Raw genomic sequence first — 15,024 nt, 5'->3', positions numbered from 1 at the left:
ATAAACAGTTTAAGACCAAGAGGAAACAAACTCGGCCTCAGGGTGTCACAAACTTGTGTACTTCTAGCGACGATCTCAAGCCTGGATAAATGGGATGGTTGTGTCGGAAAGGGCATCAGATGTAAAAGTCGGTGCCAAATCAAACACGTGGATCATCTACTTTGGCAAATCCTCTGGGAAAATAGAAGAGCAGGCAGAAGTACCCACGAGATATATAAAAGTGTGTGCTTAAAAAAAAGTAACCTGAACTGTGACGGCTAATTAGCTGCAGTAGCTGTGTGTCATCTTTTCAAGTCTGAACATTTACAGTTCACTACATATACCATAAAAACTGCTAAAGTCTACGGTATTAACCCATCCAGCATATATACAGTTTACTCCTGCTTGTGTAATGTTAACTAAATAATATACTGCTTGAGGTAGTTATTGGAATTATAAAGGCTAATTTGGTACCATATGAGATTTGCTTCAGCAGCCACCCCCCCTCCAAGAAACAGATGAATTTTGGGAATGAGTTCCTCAGGACATCATCAGCCTTGTTATTTAAACTCTGCTGGAACTACTTTCAGTCACTTCTGCAGATGAAGACCTGCCTCACATCTGCTACAGACGTACAGGTGCAGTGTTTCAGTTTGGTAATTCCGCTTGTTTTATTTTTAAAGACCAAAGTATTTATTTTTACTCAGATGACGTGGTCCTCCGGGCTAACTTTGGATAATTATAGTGTCACAAGTTTGCAGCCCATTAACGATGGGTTATACAATTCTGATTACAAAATGTGTGACTGCACAAAAGTTCAAGCTGAAACAATACAGCTCCTTTTTGTGATATGTTCCCTGGTGTGTCTTAAAATCTGTTAAGGGATTCGAGTAATAAGCTGGTTCATTTCTCTGATTGAACACAGAAGAATAAAGCCTAATGAGACCTGAAAAGCACGGGAATAAATTCACCAGGTCATCTCACACAGGGCATACAAAACCTGTTTAACTAGGTCAAATCACCTATCTGCTGGCAGAAAACTAAACATTTAACAAATCAAACTGCTTTCCTGGCATTCAAGCCCACAAAGACTACCCTGCATGAAGTGTTCAGACATAGGCACTTTACCCTGGAAATAGCTGGATTTTTTTGTCTGTAGAGTAACCACTCATTTGCTCTACAAATGGCAAAGCAGTTATTTTGTACTCATTTTTATAATAGCAGATCAATCATATGGAAAATGCAGAGACTTCTCTACATTTATCTCACTTCTTCAAGTGCATAAAATTTAAATAAGCAGCTTCAGATGAGGTGCCAACAACCAGAAGCTGTTTGGGGTGTGACATCTAAATAACTGACAAAGGCTTTCAGGTCAAAGAATGAAGTACATTAAGAAGTCATTCCACTGTAAGGCAAGGCAAGGCAAGGCAAGTTTATTTGTATAGCACAATTCAACAACAAGGTGATTCAAAGTGCTTTACAGAGACATTAGAAACAAGAACAAATAAAAAGCATGATTTAAAATTGATTAAAACAAGCAAATAAACTAACTAACTAATTAACAAACAAACAAACAAACAAAACAGTATATAAAATCAAAACAGATAAAATCAGAACAGTAGATAAAATCAGTAGTTAAATGTAAGTTTTGAAATTTAAGCTTAAAGTGTGGATTTGGTGCTTTATTCAAATGCAGCTGAGAACAGGTGAGTCTTCAACCTGGATTTAAATAAACTGAGTGTTTCAGCTGATCTGAGGCTTTCTGGGAGTTTGTTCCAGATATAAGGAGCATAAAAGCTGAATGCAGCTTCTCCGTGTCTGGTTCTGACTCTGGGAACTGATAAAAGACCGGATCCAGATGACCTGAGGGATCTGGATGGTTCATACTGGGTCAGGAGGTCATTGATGTATTTTGGTCCTAAACCATTCAGAGCTTTATAGACCAGCATCAGAACTTTAAAGTCTATCCTCTGACGGACAGGCAGCCAGTGTAAGGACCTCAGAGCTGGACTGATGTGGTCCACTTTTTTGGTCTTAGTGAGGACTCGAGCAGCAGAGTTCTGAATGAGCTGTAGTTGTCTGACTGATTTTTTAGGTAGACCTGTAAAGATGCTGTTACAGTAATCAAGCCTACTAAAGATGAATGCATGGACTAGTTTTTCCAGGTCCTGTTGAGACATCAGATCTTTTATCCTTGATATATTCTTGAGGTGATAGTAAGCTGACTTTGTTATTGTCTTAATGTGTTTTTCTAAGTTTAGGTCTGCATCCATCACTACACCCAAATTTCTCGCCTGGTTTGTGGTTTTTAGATGTATAGATTGAAGTTCTCTGGTGACCTGTAATCGTTTTTCTTTGGCGCCAAAGACTATTACCTCAGTTTTGTTTTTGTTTAGCTGGAGAAAATTGTGGCACAACCAATAAGCCAAATTATCTGCAATCGATCACAGTATCTGCAGTTAACTCTTTCAACTGTTAGACTGCAAAAAAGGTGTGTTAGTAAAATAGAGTTAAACTAGTCTGCCAGTGAACGTGCAACACGTGTTTAGCTGTGAACAGCAGGATTGTAAGACTGCTTCACAGGAGAAGCAACACTGAAAAATCACCCCAAAGTTTGGGATTATTATCTCAAAAGTTTGCCTTACACAGAAGTTTGAGTTAGTCTGTCAGAATTTTGCGATATCTACCGTGAAATCTACCTGTCAATAAATGCTTTATGTCAGTGGTGGAAACGAGCTTCGACACATACTCACTGAGAAGCAAACAAGTGAAAATTAAGTGAAAGTGTTGTTTTTGGCGGATCCTTTGTTGTCACACTGACTCTGCTGACTGAGCTGAAAACCCCATCATATCAAGTAGTCTGATGCAAGGCCATCAGTTTAACTGCAAGCAGATTTCTGAACAGGAACACCAACGAATATCTCAAAACAGGCAGAACACACAAAAACCCCAACACTAAAACATCCTGAAACTGAAACTATTCTGCACAGAAGAAAAGCTGATACAACAGACGGGAAGAAGAAGAGTGCTGCTTCTGATGGTGCTTTCTCTCCGCTGATATCAGTATGTGCCCCTAAAAAACAGTATGCACCCCACAACTCTGCTGGGTTCTCCCTTTATGTAACAGTGTCTGACTCGGCTTTTGCCGTTTCCCAATCCTCCTGCTGGTCGATGGCACAATAAACTTGAGGCTCTGCTGCTTCTCTCCTCTTATGAACCAGGCGGTCGACCAGGACGACAAACGCTGTGGACACAATCAGGCAGACGCCCGAGAGGTAGAAGGCGACGCTGTAGTTGTTTGTGTAATCCACCAGCCAGCCTGCACAAGTAATCCAGGACAAGAAGAAATATCACACCACCAGTGCTGATGAATAAATGAACACGGGTATGCGTTCATGCAGAGAAATGTTTGAGACATTTACTGTAAAAGAGGTTTTGTTCTTTGATGACTTCTAACAAGCAGTCTTATTATTTGACATAAAAGCCAACAAGATCATGTCACGTCAGATTTAAATATTTAATGACCATAAAAAATTTAAATTTTTTTGTATCTGCTCTGTAATGTTTAACTGAACAGTTCACATCTGCTAGATGTGGCTAACAAACTGCTGAGTGCACCTGGAGCCATGAGATCACAGCTATGCACAGCAGCAGCTCCGACACACATAATTGTCAAAATGTTTAGGTTTACTTCAAAGGTAAAGGAGCTAGTGCCGCTTTTATGTCAGCAAAACCTGCACCCTGAATTTATATCATTTCTGCTACATAACTTTGGACTTTTGCTGTAACGAAACAAATTTCCCACCTGTGGGACTAATAAAGGTCATCTCATCTTATCTTATCTTATCTTATCTTATCTTATCTTATCTTAATAACTATACAAATAAAATTTAATTTCATTGAACTAAGCTGAAATGAAATTGTGTGTCAGGCTTTATCTTCATATGAACTAGTTCTTATATAGCACTTTTCTACTATATTTAAACTTGAGTGCATTTCTATCTTTAGCAAAAAGTATCAACATTTCATATTAAAGTCAGTCTTTTCCAGAATCTGAATCAGACTGGTGAAGACTCCAATCTGATCCACTGGATGGCTTTGTAAAATGAGAATTAAGACATCAATTTTGGACTTTTAACTCTATTTTCATTCAGTTTACATATTTCCAATAGATAAAGACCTCCCCTTTATGGCCAGTTATACTTGACCAAAGTAACTAAGTTTTTTATTTACACATATACGTCTCAGAATTTAAGCCCAAAGAGCCATGTTTTCATTTATTTACCACAGCAGCAGGTCTTTATTGATAAGAGAAACTAAGAGATACTGTTGAGATTGCATTTTTTTTGTTATATTAAGCTATCTCAGGGATTAAATGAGTTAAATGTCTGTACCCTGATGGAAAGGGCAGTTTCACTGGCCTGGTGCACATGATCTCAAAGATGGTTTTAATAAACTGCAGTAAAATTCATCAAAGTCAAAACGTGAAATAAAAAAGCACTAAATGATCCTCATTCAGAAAATTGTTTTGCGACATTTGTAGTTCCATAACAAATAACAAAAAACATAATTGATAATCCGCATTACCTGCAGCAGGTGGACCAGTGAAACCTCCAATGCTCCTTAAAAGCATAAAGAGCCCGAGTCCACTGTCGAAACACTCCAGGGTTACAATGTCCACAATAGCTGTGATGTGAATGGCCACCACACAGCCAAACAGGAAGCCGTAGAGTGAGGCGAACACCAGAATGGCCCAGTAGTTTTGGCTGATGGGCAGCAGCAGGAGCACCACGCCAAGGAGAGTGGCCACCATGGTGAGCAGTTGCAGGTTTCTTACCAGCCTCATGTTGGCGATCCACCCACAAATCAGCCTCCCTGCCAGGTCAGCTGAAGCCAGAACAGAAAGAATCATAGCAGGCCAGTACTTATCCATACCCAGGCTGCTAGCAAAGGGGACCAGAAAAAGAGGTGGGATGAAAAACCCTGCAGCTGAAAATATTGCAAACAGGATGTACAGAAAAAATTCAGGTTTTCTCATGAGGAAGCACTGGAAGAAGGTCCTTCTCTTGGCTAGGAGTGTGGTTGCATCTCCCTCTAGACTGTCTTTGGTGTCCTGTGCAGGTCTCGTGGTCTTCTTCAGGGGTCTCATGAGCGCACCACACACACACAGGTTCAGCTGAAGGCCTCCAATGATGAGCAAAGCACCCCGCCAGCTGTAGGTGTCAATGAGCCACTTGAAGAACGGACTGAACATAACAGCAAAGACGCATTCACCTGAACTGGCGATGGCAAAGGCAATGGGACGCCATCGTACAAAGTAGTGGCTCACCATGCTGTTGGCAGAGATCCAGGAGAAGGAAAGACCTGTTCCTGGAAATAGAGATGATGAAAATTATTAACCACCCACTATTTTTTTTTACAAGACTCAGGTCTGCCAGTATTAGCATTACTTACATGTCCCAGATTCGTTTTAATTGTAGCGCGTCACTTCTAAGGACATGTGTGTGTCACTGTAAGTCTTTGCATACCATTTCATGCTGTTTTGTCTGTTTCAAAATGCAAACATTAAAAGAGTCCATTGCAATTGTAGTAGTAGTGCTGCTGGTGGAAAAACATGTTTCTTAACATGAAATGGAACGTGACGATTATCCTCAAAAATCACAAAATATTGAACTTTTAGTAGCAGTGATACTTTTCTTTTCTGCCCTAAAAATCAGTTTACAAGGTTAGTTTTTTCATTCAAACCCTCAAAATGGTTCAATTTGCTTTGTAGGATTTAGAGTATGTCCCGGGTGTGCTACCTTGCAGGATGCCCATGGTGAGGTAGAGCCAGGGCAAACTGAGGTCCAGTGAAGCCAGCACCATTCCTAAGGTAGCCAGCAAGCCTCCAAGCATGATGACTACTCTCTGAGAAAACTGTAAGGTCATCGCACTGGCTGCTGGAGCTGCAGAGAGAATAACAATGGCTCTACGAAAACGCCTTTGGTTTAAAAACAACAGATTGAAAACCACTTATTTACCTCCTAGATGAAGCATAGCAATTGTTGTGGAGGTCACCCAAGAGGTGGTGCTGGCCTGTACTCCGAAGTGATTCTGGATTTCAATGAAGAAGTGTCCAAAGTTTTTGAGAACAGCAGCAGTAAGGCCCATGGTGAAGAAGGCTGACATGACCACCACCCAGCCATACCCACCGTCGGGGGGTTCAACTTTTCTGGACTTCATCTTTTAAAAATTATCTGCAGGCTTTTTTCCTGCGGATGAAAAAATCTCCAGTTACGGCGGCGATCAGAAACTTCTCAGAAGTGAAAAACTATACAACTGTATGAGTGACTACACAGGGGCGTGTCTAAAGGGAGTGTATGGGGTGGCACAACCCCCTCTGAAAGCTCTTGTCTCTTCTCGCTGTAGGCTACTATGTATTAAGTTGGATTATGACTTTTACTTAAGAAAAAGAATTCCTACATTTTAAGCTAAAAAGCAGGTATCATGCAGAAACTGTTGCTGTGAAGGACTTTTCTGCTTGTTTTTCTAATGTATTTTGTTAGAGAAACAGCAGTTGGTGACCTGTTGTGCGCTTCACTTGTGATTTTGCCAGTTTATCAAGATAATATTGGCAAATCAAATGTTTTTGGCACAGTGGCGTATTCAGATGAGGAATCTGCTTGTTAAAGCAAACAAACAGGACAACCTTCAAACTGGAGAGTCTGTTGAACCTCCTTCCCTGTATGCTGATGCGGAGATGTGGGTAAAAAAGGGTGACTCGATGCCGATTATGCTTCACAGAAAACAAAAAAAGTCCATCTTCAAAGCAGAGGTTTTTCTGAGTTTGATATGATATTTATTTAAACTGATATTTTTCAAACTGATAGCACTTTGTGCTGTTGAAATTTGAGCTCATTTTATATTAAATATTAATGGTATGTGCAGGAGTGTATTTAAGTCTTGCGTATTAAAACTTTTGTTACATTTAATTGCATCATCTTTATCTGAGGAGGAAAATCCGAGAGTGAGAATATTGTTCATATTAATTTTATTAAATATACATTAGTGTTCTTGTAAAAGCTGTGGCTATAATAACTGCAATAACTGCTAATAATTATTCTATAAAACGTACACAGACAGGAACATGCTCATGTTTTTGTTTTGCGAATATGCTTATCTTACATTTCAAATTATTATAAGTTTATATGCCTCACGCTTGTTAAAGAGTCTTTTTAGAGGTATTTAAATGTTAAAATTGTATCATCCCTATTGTTGTTGTTGTTTTTAAAAAATATTTATTTCTAACATTAACATTTCTAACATTTGCAGCCGGGTTTCACAAGCTTAGCTCCCAATGAGCGGACTAAACATTTAAAATAATGTTCGATCAGCATCATTTGTCTTATTGTCTACAAGGCTGGTACACTCACTGCGTCTCCTTTACGTTAAAGGTATTGACATAAACAGAAAAAAGTGGAAAATCACCTGCCAAGCTAACGTCCTTCCCCGGGTCTTCTCGGAATATCTGCTGCTAACATACCGGCTTATGTAGTGTGGTGAAGTCGCATCTGCGCTGTGAAATCCAGCTCTCCTCGGAATTAAAGTGCACTCTCATTTGGACGTTTGTGGTGACTGAGAGGACAGAAAGAGGTTACCGTTGGGATGTGTGCCATTCAACTTTAAAGATTTCTTCGCAGTTATCAAAACCACGACAGCTCACAACCTTTAACGTCCGCTTTAAACACGTAAGTCCGCCTACCATCATTAGCGAGTACGAAGTCACAGCTCAAACGTCGTCATCCGGATTTCAAAATAAAATATCAATTTCCATATATGTTGTATTATCTGTTGCTTTTGAATTAGCAAGTAAAAAGCAATTAGACATGTAAAGAGCGATTCATATTTACCGTGGAAAGCTACATGCAAGGTTCCTTTGTAAAGAGATCGGTGTGACCTTTTCCGCAAAGTCTATTTATAGCTTTTAGCAGTTTGAATCAGCAGCCAATGGACGTCAACTTACACCAGGAGGAAAAAACGAAAACAGCAGTAAAATAAAGAATGTGATCTTTTTATTAAAAAAACAAAACAAAAACAATCACTATTTGACTCCAAAGAAGTTATTTCTGGATTTTTGACCTATTCTCTCTTTTTGCTGGTGTCACAAAATCAGAACAAAGTACTGTATGAGTAGCAGCAGAGTCTAATCTAGAGAGCCATGTGAAGCACATCTTAAGAGAAAAATCTGTAACAGCACACAGGGAATCAAAGACTTTGGGGAACACATCCACTAATCACCTTGACACCAATCTCAGATGATCCCTTCATCTCAAGGCAGCATTTTCAGTGAGAGCAACATTTCCAAGCGACTTCTTTCCAGAATCAGCTTTATGTGACTTTCTTACCTGGGTTATTGACAAAGACACTGGTGTGAATGTTTGTGAATCTTCAGTCATTTATTTTTTGCTGTTGCTTGGAAGGTTCTCATTTGTCACTATCCAATAACTGGCCCTATTAACAGCACGATACTTTATGCTGAAAAATGGCGTTAAAAGGAACTGAACACAAAAAAAATCTGCATAACATATACACAGTTGAATTATACCGTTTAATTTTCACACAACCTCTTACATTGCAAACAAAACAATTCTTAAAGTAATTTTTGCACATACTTCATTTACAATAACATGGCAGTTCAAATATAATATTTAGTTTAATTTTACAAAATTATAAAATTTTACTGGACATATATACACAAATATACTGTAGGTATATACAAACATAGATAGAAAAACAGCTTTTGTCTATTTCTCTGGTTGGACAAGGACAAGAAATGGCAAGAGCTAGCCCTGCTAGCTGTTTGTATAGACACAACAGGCACTCACTCTCACACAAACAGACGCTTGCACACAAAACTTGTTCGCCACAAGCATCTGTAGCTTTAGGCCTGGCAACAGTCTACTCACAGTCTAACACCTCAAAACTTTTCTGTTACAAATTTGACCAAACAGATTCAGAATTCAGGAACATCACCTTCCACTTTCAAACCGTCCAAGCTCCTCCTCCATTTCCACTGTGCTGTGGGCCAACATGGGGCACCTTGCTTAAAAGGCACTAGTTTATAAGCAGGCTCTCGTTCCAAACCTCAACTTTTCCATTTGCAAGCTGCTCTGCCACATGCTGGGATCCATCAGGAGAAGGACCTCACTTTGGGCTTTGTCCCTTTGCCACAAGTAGGGCAATAACATTAAGAGCATCTCGGGTGAAGAGGAGCAGGGCACTTTGGGTGAATTTAAAACGCTTTACTGTCCCTGAACAGGTCGATGCGCAGGGCCAGCTCCTTGAAAGAAGGGCGCAAACCAGGGTCTTTGTCCCAGCACTCCTCCATGATTTCATGTATCTGAAAAAGAGTAGGACACGAACAAATAAACAAACAAACAAAAAAAAAAACTACTGGTAGTGATTTGATTCCTGATATGGAAACGGAGTCATAACAATCCTCAGAAGGATTTCTGTTGATTTTCCTGATGACTAACAACAAAACTCTTGAATGTCTAAACTATTCTCAATGGGCAACTTGTTGAAGCTCAAACTGAACTTAGAATGGGGAAAAAGATGATTTAAGTGACTGTGAATGTGGCACAGCTGTTGATGCCAGACAGGCTGGGATTGTCACACACCTGCAGAAACCACTGGTAGTCATCAGTGCTTCCCTCAGCCTCCTAGTAGGCACATCTATGGGATCAATTTCAAACTCCTATGCTGCTTTGTACTCAAGTTATAACATTCACAGCCACAGCCACAACCACAGTGTACCCATTAGGGCTGGGCTATATCATACCGTTCACGGTAATACCGGTGTAATTTTGGGCAACGATAGGAAAATGAAATATCGTGATAGAATATGGGTAAAACGCGCATGCGCAGTGCCTATGTTTACATACGCACATGGCGGTGACGCAGAATGAGAAGAGCGAAAGTGGATTGTTGAATGAAACGGATGAACCAGAAGTGGTTTGTAAAAGTGCTGCAACTTCAGTGGTGTGGAACTGGTTTAGCTTTCGTCCGTCAGATACACAACAAAGCACTATTTTTGGTAGCGCATGCTAGCCGGTCGTCGTTATTACCGTGTTGTTTGGAAAATACGACAGTGCCCCTTATAATCCTGTGTGCCTTATGTATGAATTCTGGTTGTGTTTACTGACCTCGAAACGATTTTATGTGTTAGACGGCGCTCGAAAATCTGTCAAATGTTTTAGTACGACTTTGCTAAGCTACGAAGCCGCACCGCTTGATGGATTGTTGGAGCATTACGGCAGGAGCCTCGGGGAGTGATACGTACTGTGCTTCAACATAATATTACCGTATTGTGTGTGTATAACCTCTTTTTAAGTTTTGTGGATATTATACATGGTTATGCTGAGGATATGCCGGCCAGTTTCCACTGGAAATGCCTTTTGGTTAGATTGTCAGCAAGGAATTTGCACTGTTACATTTTTATATAACTTTAATGCACATAAAAAACAGCTACTTGTTTAAGTGAAAATACATTGATGGGGTTTTTTGCACTAATAAAGTTGTGGAGTTGTAAAGTATTTTGTCTAGTGTCAATTATATCGTCAGTTATATCCTTATCACAAATTTTCAAATGTATATCGTGATAAATATTTTTGGTCATATCGCCCTGCTCTAGTACCCATTTTGTAATAGTAGCTCAGAGCATGATAAGACCACGTTACAGAGTTCTAATGATGTCAAACTCATTCCCCTAACATGACTGTGAGTTTACTGTAAGAATTAGGCCAACCACGAAGGCAAAAGGGCATACAACCCAGTACTAGGCAGGGAGTACCTAATAGAGTGGCAGAGAAAAGCATGACTTCAATTTAAAGATACAATTGCTTGATGTGTAACTAAGCAACTACTTGGGAATAAAGCCGTCCAATCAGTTTGTCTATGTTCTGGTCGAAATTTGTTAGGGCTGATAACTTGACAAGAAAAACAAACAACCCCAAAACAAAAGAACAAACAGCAGAGCACGATGATACCTCTGTAGGACATCCCAGGGGTTGAGGCAGCCTGCTGCCTGATTTGAGGAGCTCAATGAGGTGATAGACAATCAGCTGTCCTTGCTTGTCATTCCCCATCATGGCCATGAAAACCTGAGCAGGAGGAGAGGAAAAAATGTTTCAAATAGCTTGGCTTTCACCATATGACTTAAGCTAAATAAAACTTAAGCTCTTGAGAAAGCGCAAGAATATCCTTACAGATAAAGCAAACTGAAATCTAATCTAAGACTAGGCATGACTGGAACCAGCCTCTCCTTTACAAAATATAAAGTCACTTAGTGAATCAACAAAGTATAACTAAAATATAAAAAATACACTTAAACGTCTAATAATTTTAATGATTAATTTTAATAAAATAATGTCCCCCCCCCCCCAAGAAAAAAAGAATCCTATCTCGGGCTCTCTGGAAACAGACGCTCTACCTGGAAAGTGCATTTATGTGCACACCTCGACTCAGCGATGCTTCAGGTGAGGGAGGGAGAAACAAAAAGAATGCTGCTGCAAAGCTTTTAACTAAGACACGAAAAACTGGGAGCCAGTTCATTACACTGGCTCCCAGTACATTTTAGAATTCATTTTAAAATCTTGGTGCTGACTTTTAAAGCTTTGAATTGTGATGCCCCTGCCTACATTTCTGATCTTTTAGAACCCCACGCTCCCTCTCGCAGCCTGAGATCATCTAATCAAAGGCTGTTGGTAGTCCCACGAACTCGTTTTAAGACCAGAGGTGATAGATCTTTTAGAGCAGTGGCCTCCAGGTTGTGGAATGCTCTCCCTCCATTATTACGTTGCCTTGATTGCATTTATTCTTTTAAAAAGCAGCTTAAGACTCATTTATTTAGATTGGCTTTTAATTAGATTTGTGCTGTATGTTTGATTATTGATGTATTTTATGTATTTCTGTTTTTATATTACTGTGAAGCACTTTGTGGTTTTTATCCTGTGAAAGGTGCTATATAAATAAATTGATTTGATTTGAAAAAGAGCCTCTTTTTTTCCTGGAGCAGTCAGTTGTCAGGGTTCAAATGTTATGATTTTTTGTTTTTTTTACAGAGTATGAATCACTGCATGATGTTAAAGGCATGCATTCTCCAAAAGACACATGTTGACAGGTCTGTGAAGACGTATTTGTTCAGTTGTTCAGTTGGAGGGGGTTCCTTCAAATTTATTTAGCATTTTTGTGTTTGAAGGGATTTCCTGGCTCACAATGAGCCTTTGGCGATGACTAAATGCTATTGTAAAAATGCTCTGTCTTAATAGATTAAAGGAATTAACTGAGTTCATTTTATTTCACTCAAGCTGGATATCAAAATAACCAAGTTTAGACAGTAATATACTCACTCACTACTCACTATCATAAACAAGCTAACTAGTTAACTCAATAACTGATGGATTAAAACTAACAGCATGTGTTCCAGTTTGTTTTATTTTGTTTGGGGTTTTTTTGCTGTATAGGTGGAGAGAAAAAGACCTCTTGATGGGGTTAATTTTTGCATTTTTTAAACAAAATGTCTTCCAATCTGTTTCAGATTGTTGACGGGGCCACTATCAGCATACTCTTTCCCCCTTGGACACCTACTAGTAGTAACTCTTATATAGCTTACTAGGGCTTCACTTGGAATATATATTGGCATAAAAGAAAACAAACCTCCATGAATGATTATAAATTACTTTTAAACGAAAACTTTATTTAAACACAGATATAAACCTGAAACTCTGCCCTATGCATTTATGAAGGGGATTAAATATGATTGCTCCATTTTTCCAGGCATATGAAAACTCCTTGAAAACTAATGTTTAGTTTGGTCAGGTGTAAAATTAAAAAAACAAAATACATATCTGATATGTGTGCGTTCTGAACACCATCTTATGTATTGTGTTGTACCTGTTACTTCAAAACAGCAGACTAGCTCATTTCTGTTAGGTCTGAAAGAAAATCTGAATTCACAAAGATTTTGAGGCGATTTCCACACACTCCTTTTTCAACATGAGAACCTTTTTTTAACCGATGTTCCTACAAGCTATGAAGTTAACCTGAAGGGTGTGACTCAAGGATTGTCCAGGTGTGAGTCAGGTCACAACACTACTCCACTATTAACTAGAATAAAAAAACCACTATGGTGCAATGCCCAAAAGACAAAAGGCAATACTGCCTGCTAAAAATGGAATGTTGATCTGTTTGTTAGATGTCAGGGTGCAATGAGTGGATTTTGGTAATGCACACAGAGATGTGCTCTTAAAACTCTAAAGTTACTTTCTTTTTTCTTTCTATACACACATAAAAACTTGAAATGCACTGTATGTATGATGTATTACTTACTGCAGGAGGACTGCAGTTCTTGTCACTGTGGGTGAAGAGCTCATAAAGTACAACTCCAAAGCTCCAGACATCCGACGCCACAGAGAACTTGCTTTCAGTCAAAGACTCGGGGGCATACCTGTGAAGCAGCACACCAGGTCACCAGATTTCTCTGAAGTTAATTTATAAGGCTATACTAAACTAAAAATAGAGAAGAGGATCACAGTTAAATTCTAAAAAACAAACATATTCTGACCAGAATATGGGGCTCTCTCCAGGATCCTTCACCATGTAGTAGTCTTTGTCCTGAGGCAGGACTTTGGTGAGGCCGAAATCCCCGATTTTTACTCTGAGTTCGCTCTCCACTAGGATATTTCGTGTTGCCAAGTCTCTATGGATATACCGCTTACTTGATAGGTACTCCATACCCTATGTAAAGATGTAACAAAAACAAACAATTATATTTTATCACTAGTTTAACTGGTCAGAAAAACGAACAAACAAGGGACAAACTGGCCATGTCTGCAGTACCTTGCAGATCTGAGAAGTGTAATGGACAAGCTTCTGATGCTCGATTCGCTCTCGGTTTTTTATGAGGTAATCTCGCAGACTTCCAAAGGGAAGATATTCCATGATGAGACGGAGGTTTCGTCGACCTGAAGGAAGGAAAATTTCCAAAATACAAAATGCTCATCTGTAACCGAATTGTAGGAGGACATAATGAAGCCACACTGGGGGGAGGATACTAAGAAATATGTATGTAGAATTATTTTTTCCATTCCCACATAAGATAAAAAAGTAGAAAATGTTTGTACCATGCATTTAGTTAATGAAAATGTAAAACAGCCTGCTTACTTTGTTTCTGTAAGAGAAAAACCAAGCTACAGAGACGTTGATCAAAAGTACCTGCACTGTAGCAAACACCCTTGTACTTGACGATGTTCTCATGCTGAAGAGATTTTAGGATCTCGATCTCCCGCTCGAAGTCTCGCATGTGCTCTGCGGTGCTGTGCTGAAGTTTCTTCACGGCCACGACCTCTCCGGTGTTGTCCTGCAGTGGGTCATATCGACACATCTCCACACTGCCAAAGTTTCCCTTGAACAGAAGAACAAATAATTGAGCCGTCGTTGTTTATTCATAGTTTGATTTTTAATTGTACTGTATCCTTTTTGAATGCACATTTTGTTCAAAAATACCTCAACCTCCACATTTATCATACCTTGCCCAGCTGCTGTAAGAATATGAGGTGTCTCTCTTCAAACTGAGCTGGATCCTGATTGTCAAACCCACCAGATGCCCATGCAGAGCCCACTGTCCTATTTGGCAGGATGTCACTGTCCACGATCAACTCATAGTCTGGGAAGGAAGAAAGAAAGAAAGGAGAAAACTCTTGTGTCTGGATGGAAAAGACATTGGACTTGTCTGGCCTCCCCAGGCATGAATCATAGTTGAGGGATAATGGACACTTGTGAAATCTCTTTTTTTGTCATCAGGATCATGTAAAAACCAGCTGTGAAGTGGAGGGGTGAGTCTGACAGTGAAACTGCAGGCAGACCGACCCCAGGGTAAATACTACGGATGACCAAGATTTAAAAAGAGACTTAATTTTGCATTCAATATGACCCACTTCTATGAAACCGGAAGTTTGTTTTATTTTTTGCATCCACAGCTATATCCATCTGGTGGCCTTCAGCTAG

The 15,024-nt window shown here is 39.5% G+C and overlaps 2 protein-coding genes across 4 annotated transcripts in view; both read right to left on the bottom strand.

Moving 5' to 3' along the window:
- Positions 1-3,078: 3,078 nt before the first annotated feature.
- LOC147317775 (monocarboxylate transporter 13) lies at positions 3,079-7,713 on the bottom strand. 3 transcript variants are annotated; one of them, XM_086315089.1, is made up of 5 exons: positions 7,502-7,713; positions 6,000-6,230; positions 5,781-5,924; positions 4,567-5,349; positions 3,079-3,298 (listed from the first exon to the last, which is right to left on the bottom strand). In XM_086315089.1, the coding sequence occupies exons 2-5, from the start codon at positions 6,199-6,201 to the stop codon at positions 3,096-3,098; spliced, it is 1,332 nt and encodes a 443-aa protein (XP_086171215.1). In that variant the 5' UTR covers positions 6,202-6,230; positions 7,502-7,713; the 3' UTR covers positions 3,079-3,095. The 3 variants fall into 3 exon arrangements, with proteins under 3 accessions (XP_086171215.1, XP_086171214.1, XP_086171217.1); XM_086315088.1 differs by having other exon boundaries at positions 7,447-7,582; XM_086315091.1 differs by lacking the exon at positions 5,781-5,924 and having other exon boundaries at positions 7,447-7,582.
- The window catches only part of jak2b (Janus kinase 2b), a 26,708-nt gene continuing 19,129 nt past the window's right edge, over positions 7,446-15,024 (bottom strand). Inside the window, exons 18-25 of the mRNA XM_086315085.1 lie at positions 14,547-14,683; positions 14,233-14,422; positions 13,858-13,982; positions 13,583-13,755; positions 13,348-13,465; positions 11,007-11,120; positions 7,869-9,358; positions 7,446-7,593 (exon numbers count right to left, since the gene is read on the bottom strand). Of these exons, the coding sequence (XP_086171211.1) occupies positions 9,251-9,358; positions 11,007-11,120; positions 13,348-13,465; positions 13,583-13,755; positions 13,858-13,982; positions 14,233-14,422; positions 14,547-14,683 (965 nt within the window). The 3' untranslated portion in view covers positions 7,446-7,593; positions 7,869-9,250. The remainder of the gene's footprint in view (positions 7,594-7,868; positions 9,359-11,006; positions 11,121-13,347; positions 13,466-13,582; positions 13,756-13,857; positions 13,983-14,232; positions 14,423-14,546; positions 14,684-15,024) is intronic.

Source organism: Aulonocara sp. 'chitande type north' Nkhata Bay, linkage group LG12, assembly GCF_057382095.1.
Source record: "Aulonocara sp. 'chitande type north' Nkhata Bay isolate Kocher_YH1m ecotype deep benthic linkage group LG12, A_spYH_male_GT1.1, whole genome shotgun sequence".
NCBI lineage: Eukaryota > Metazoa > Chordata > Actinopteri > Cichliformes > Cichlidae > Aulonocara > Aulonocara sp. 'chitande type north' Nkhata Bay.
This window is presented reverse-complemented; position numbering and strand designations above follow the sequence as displayed.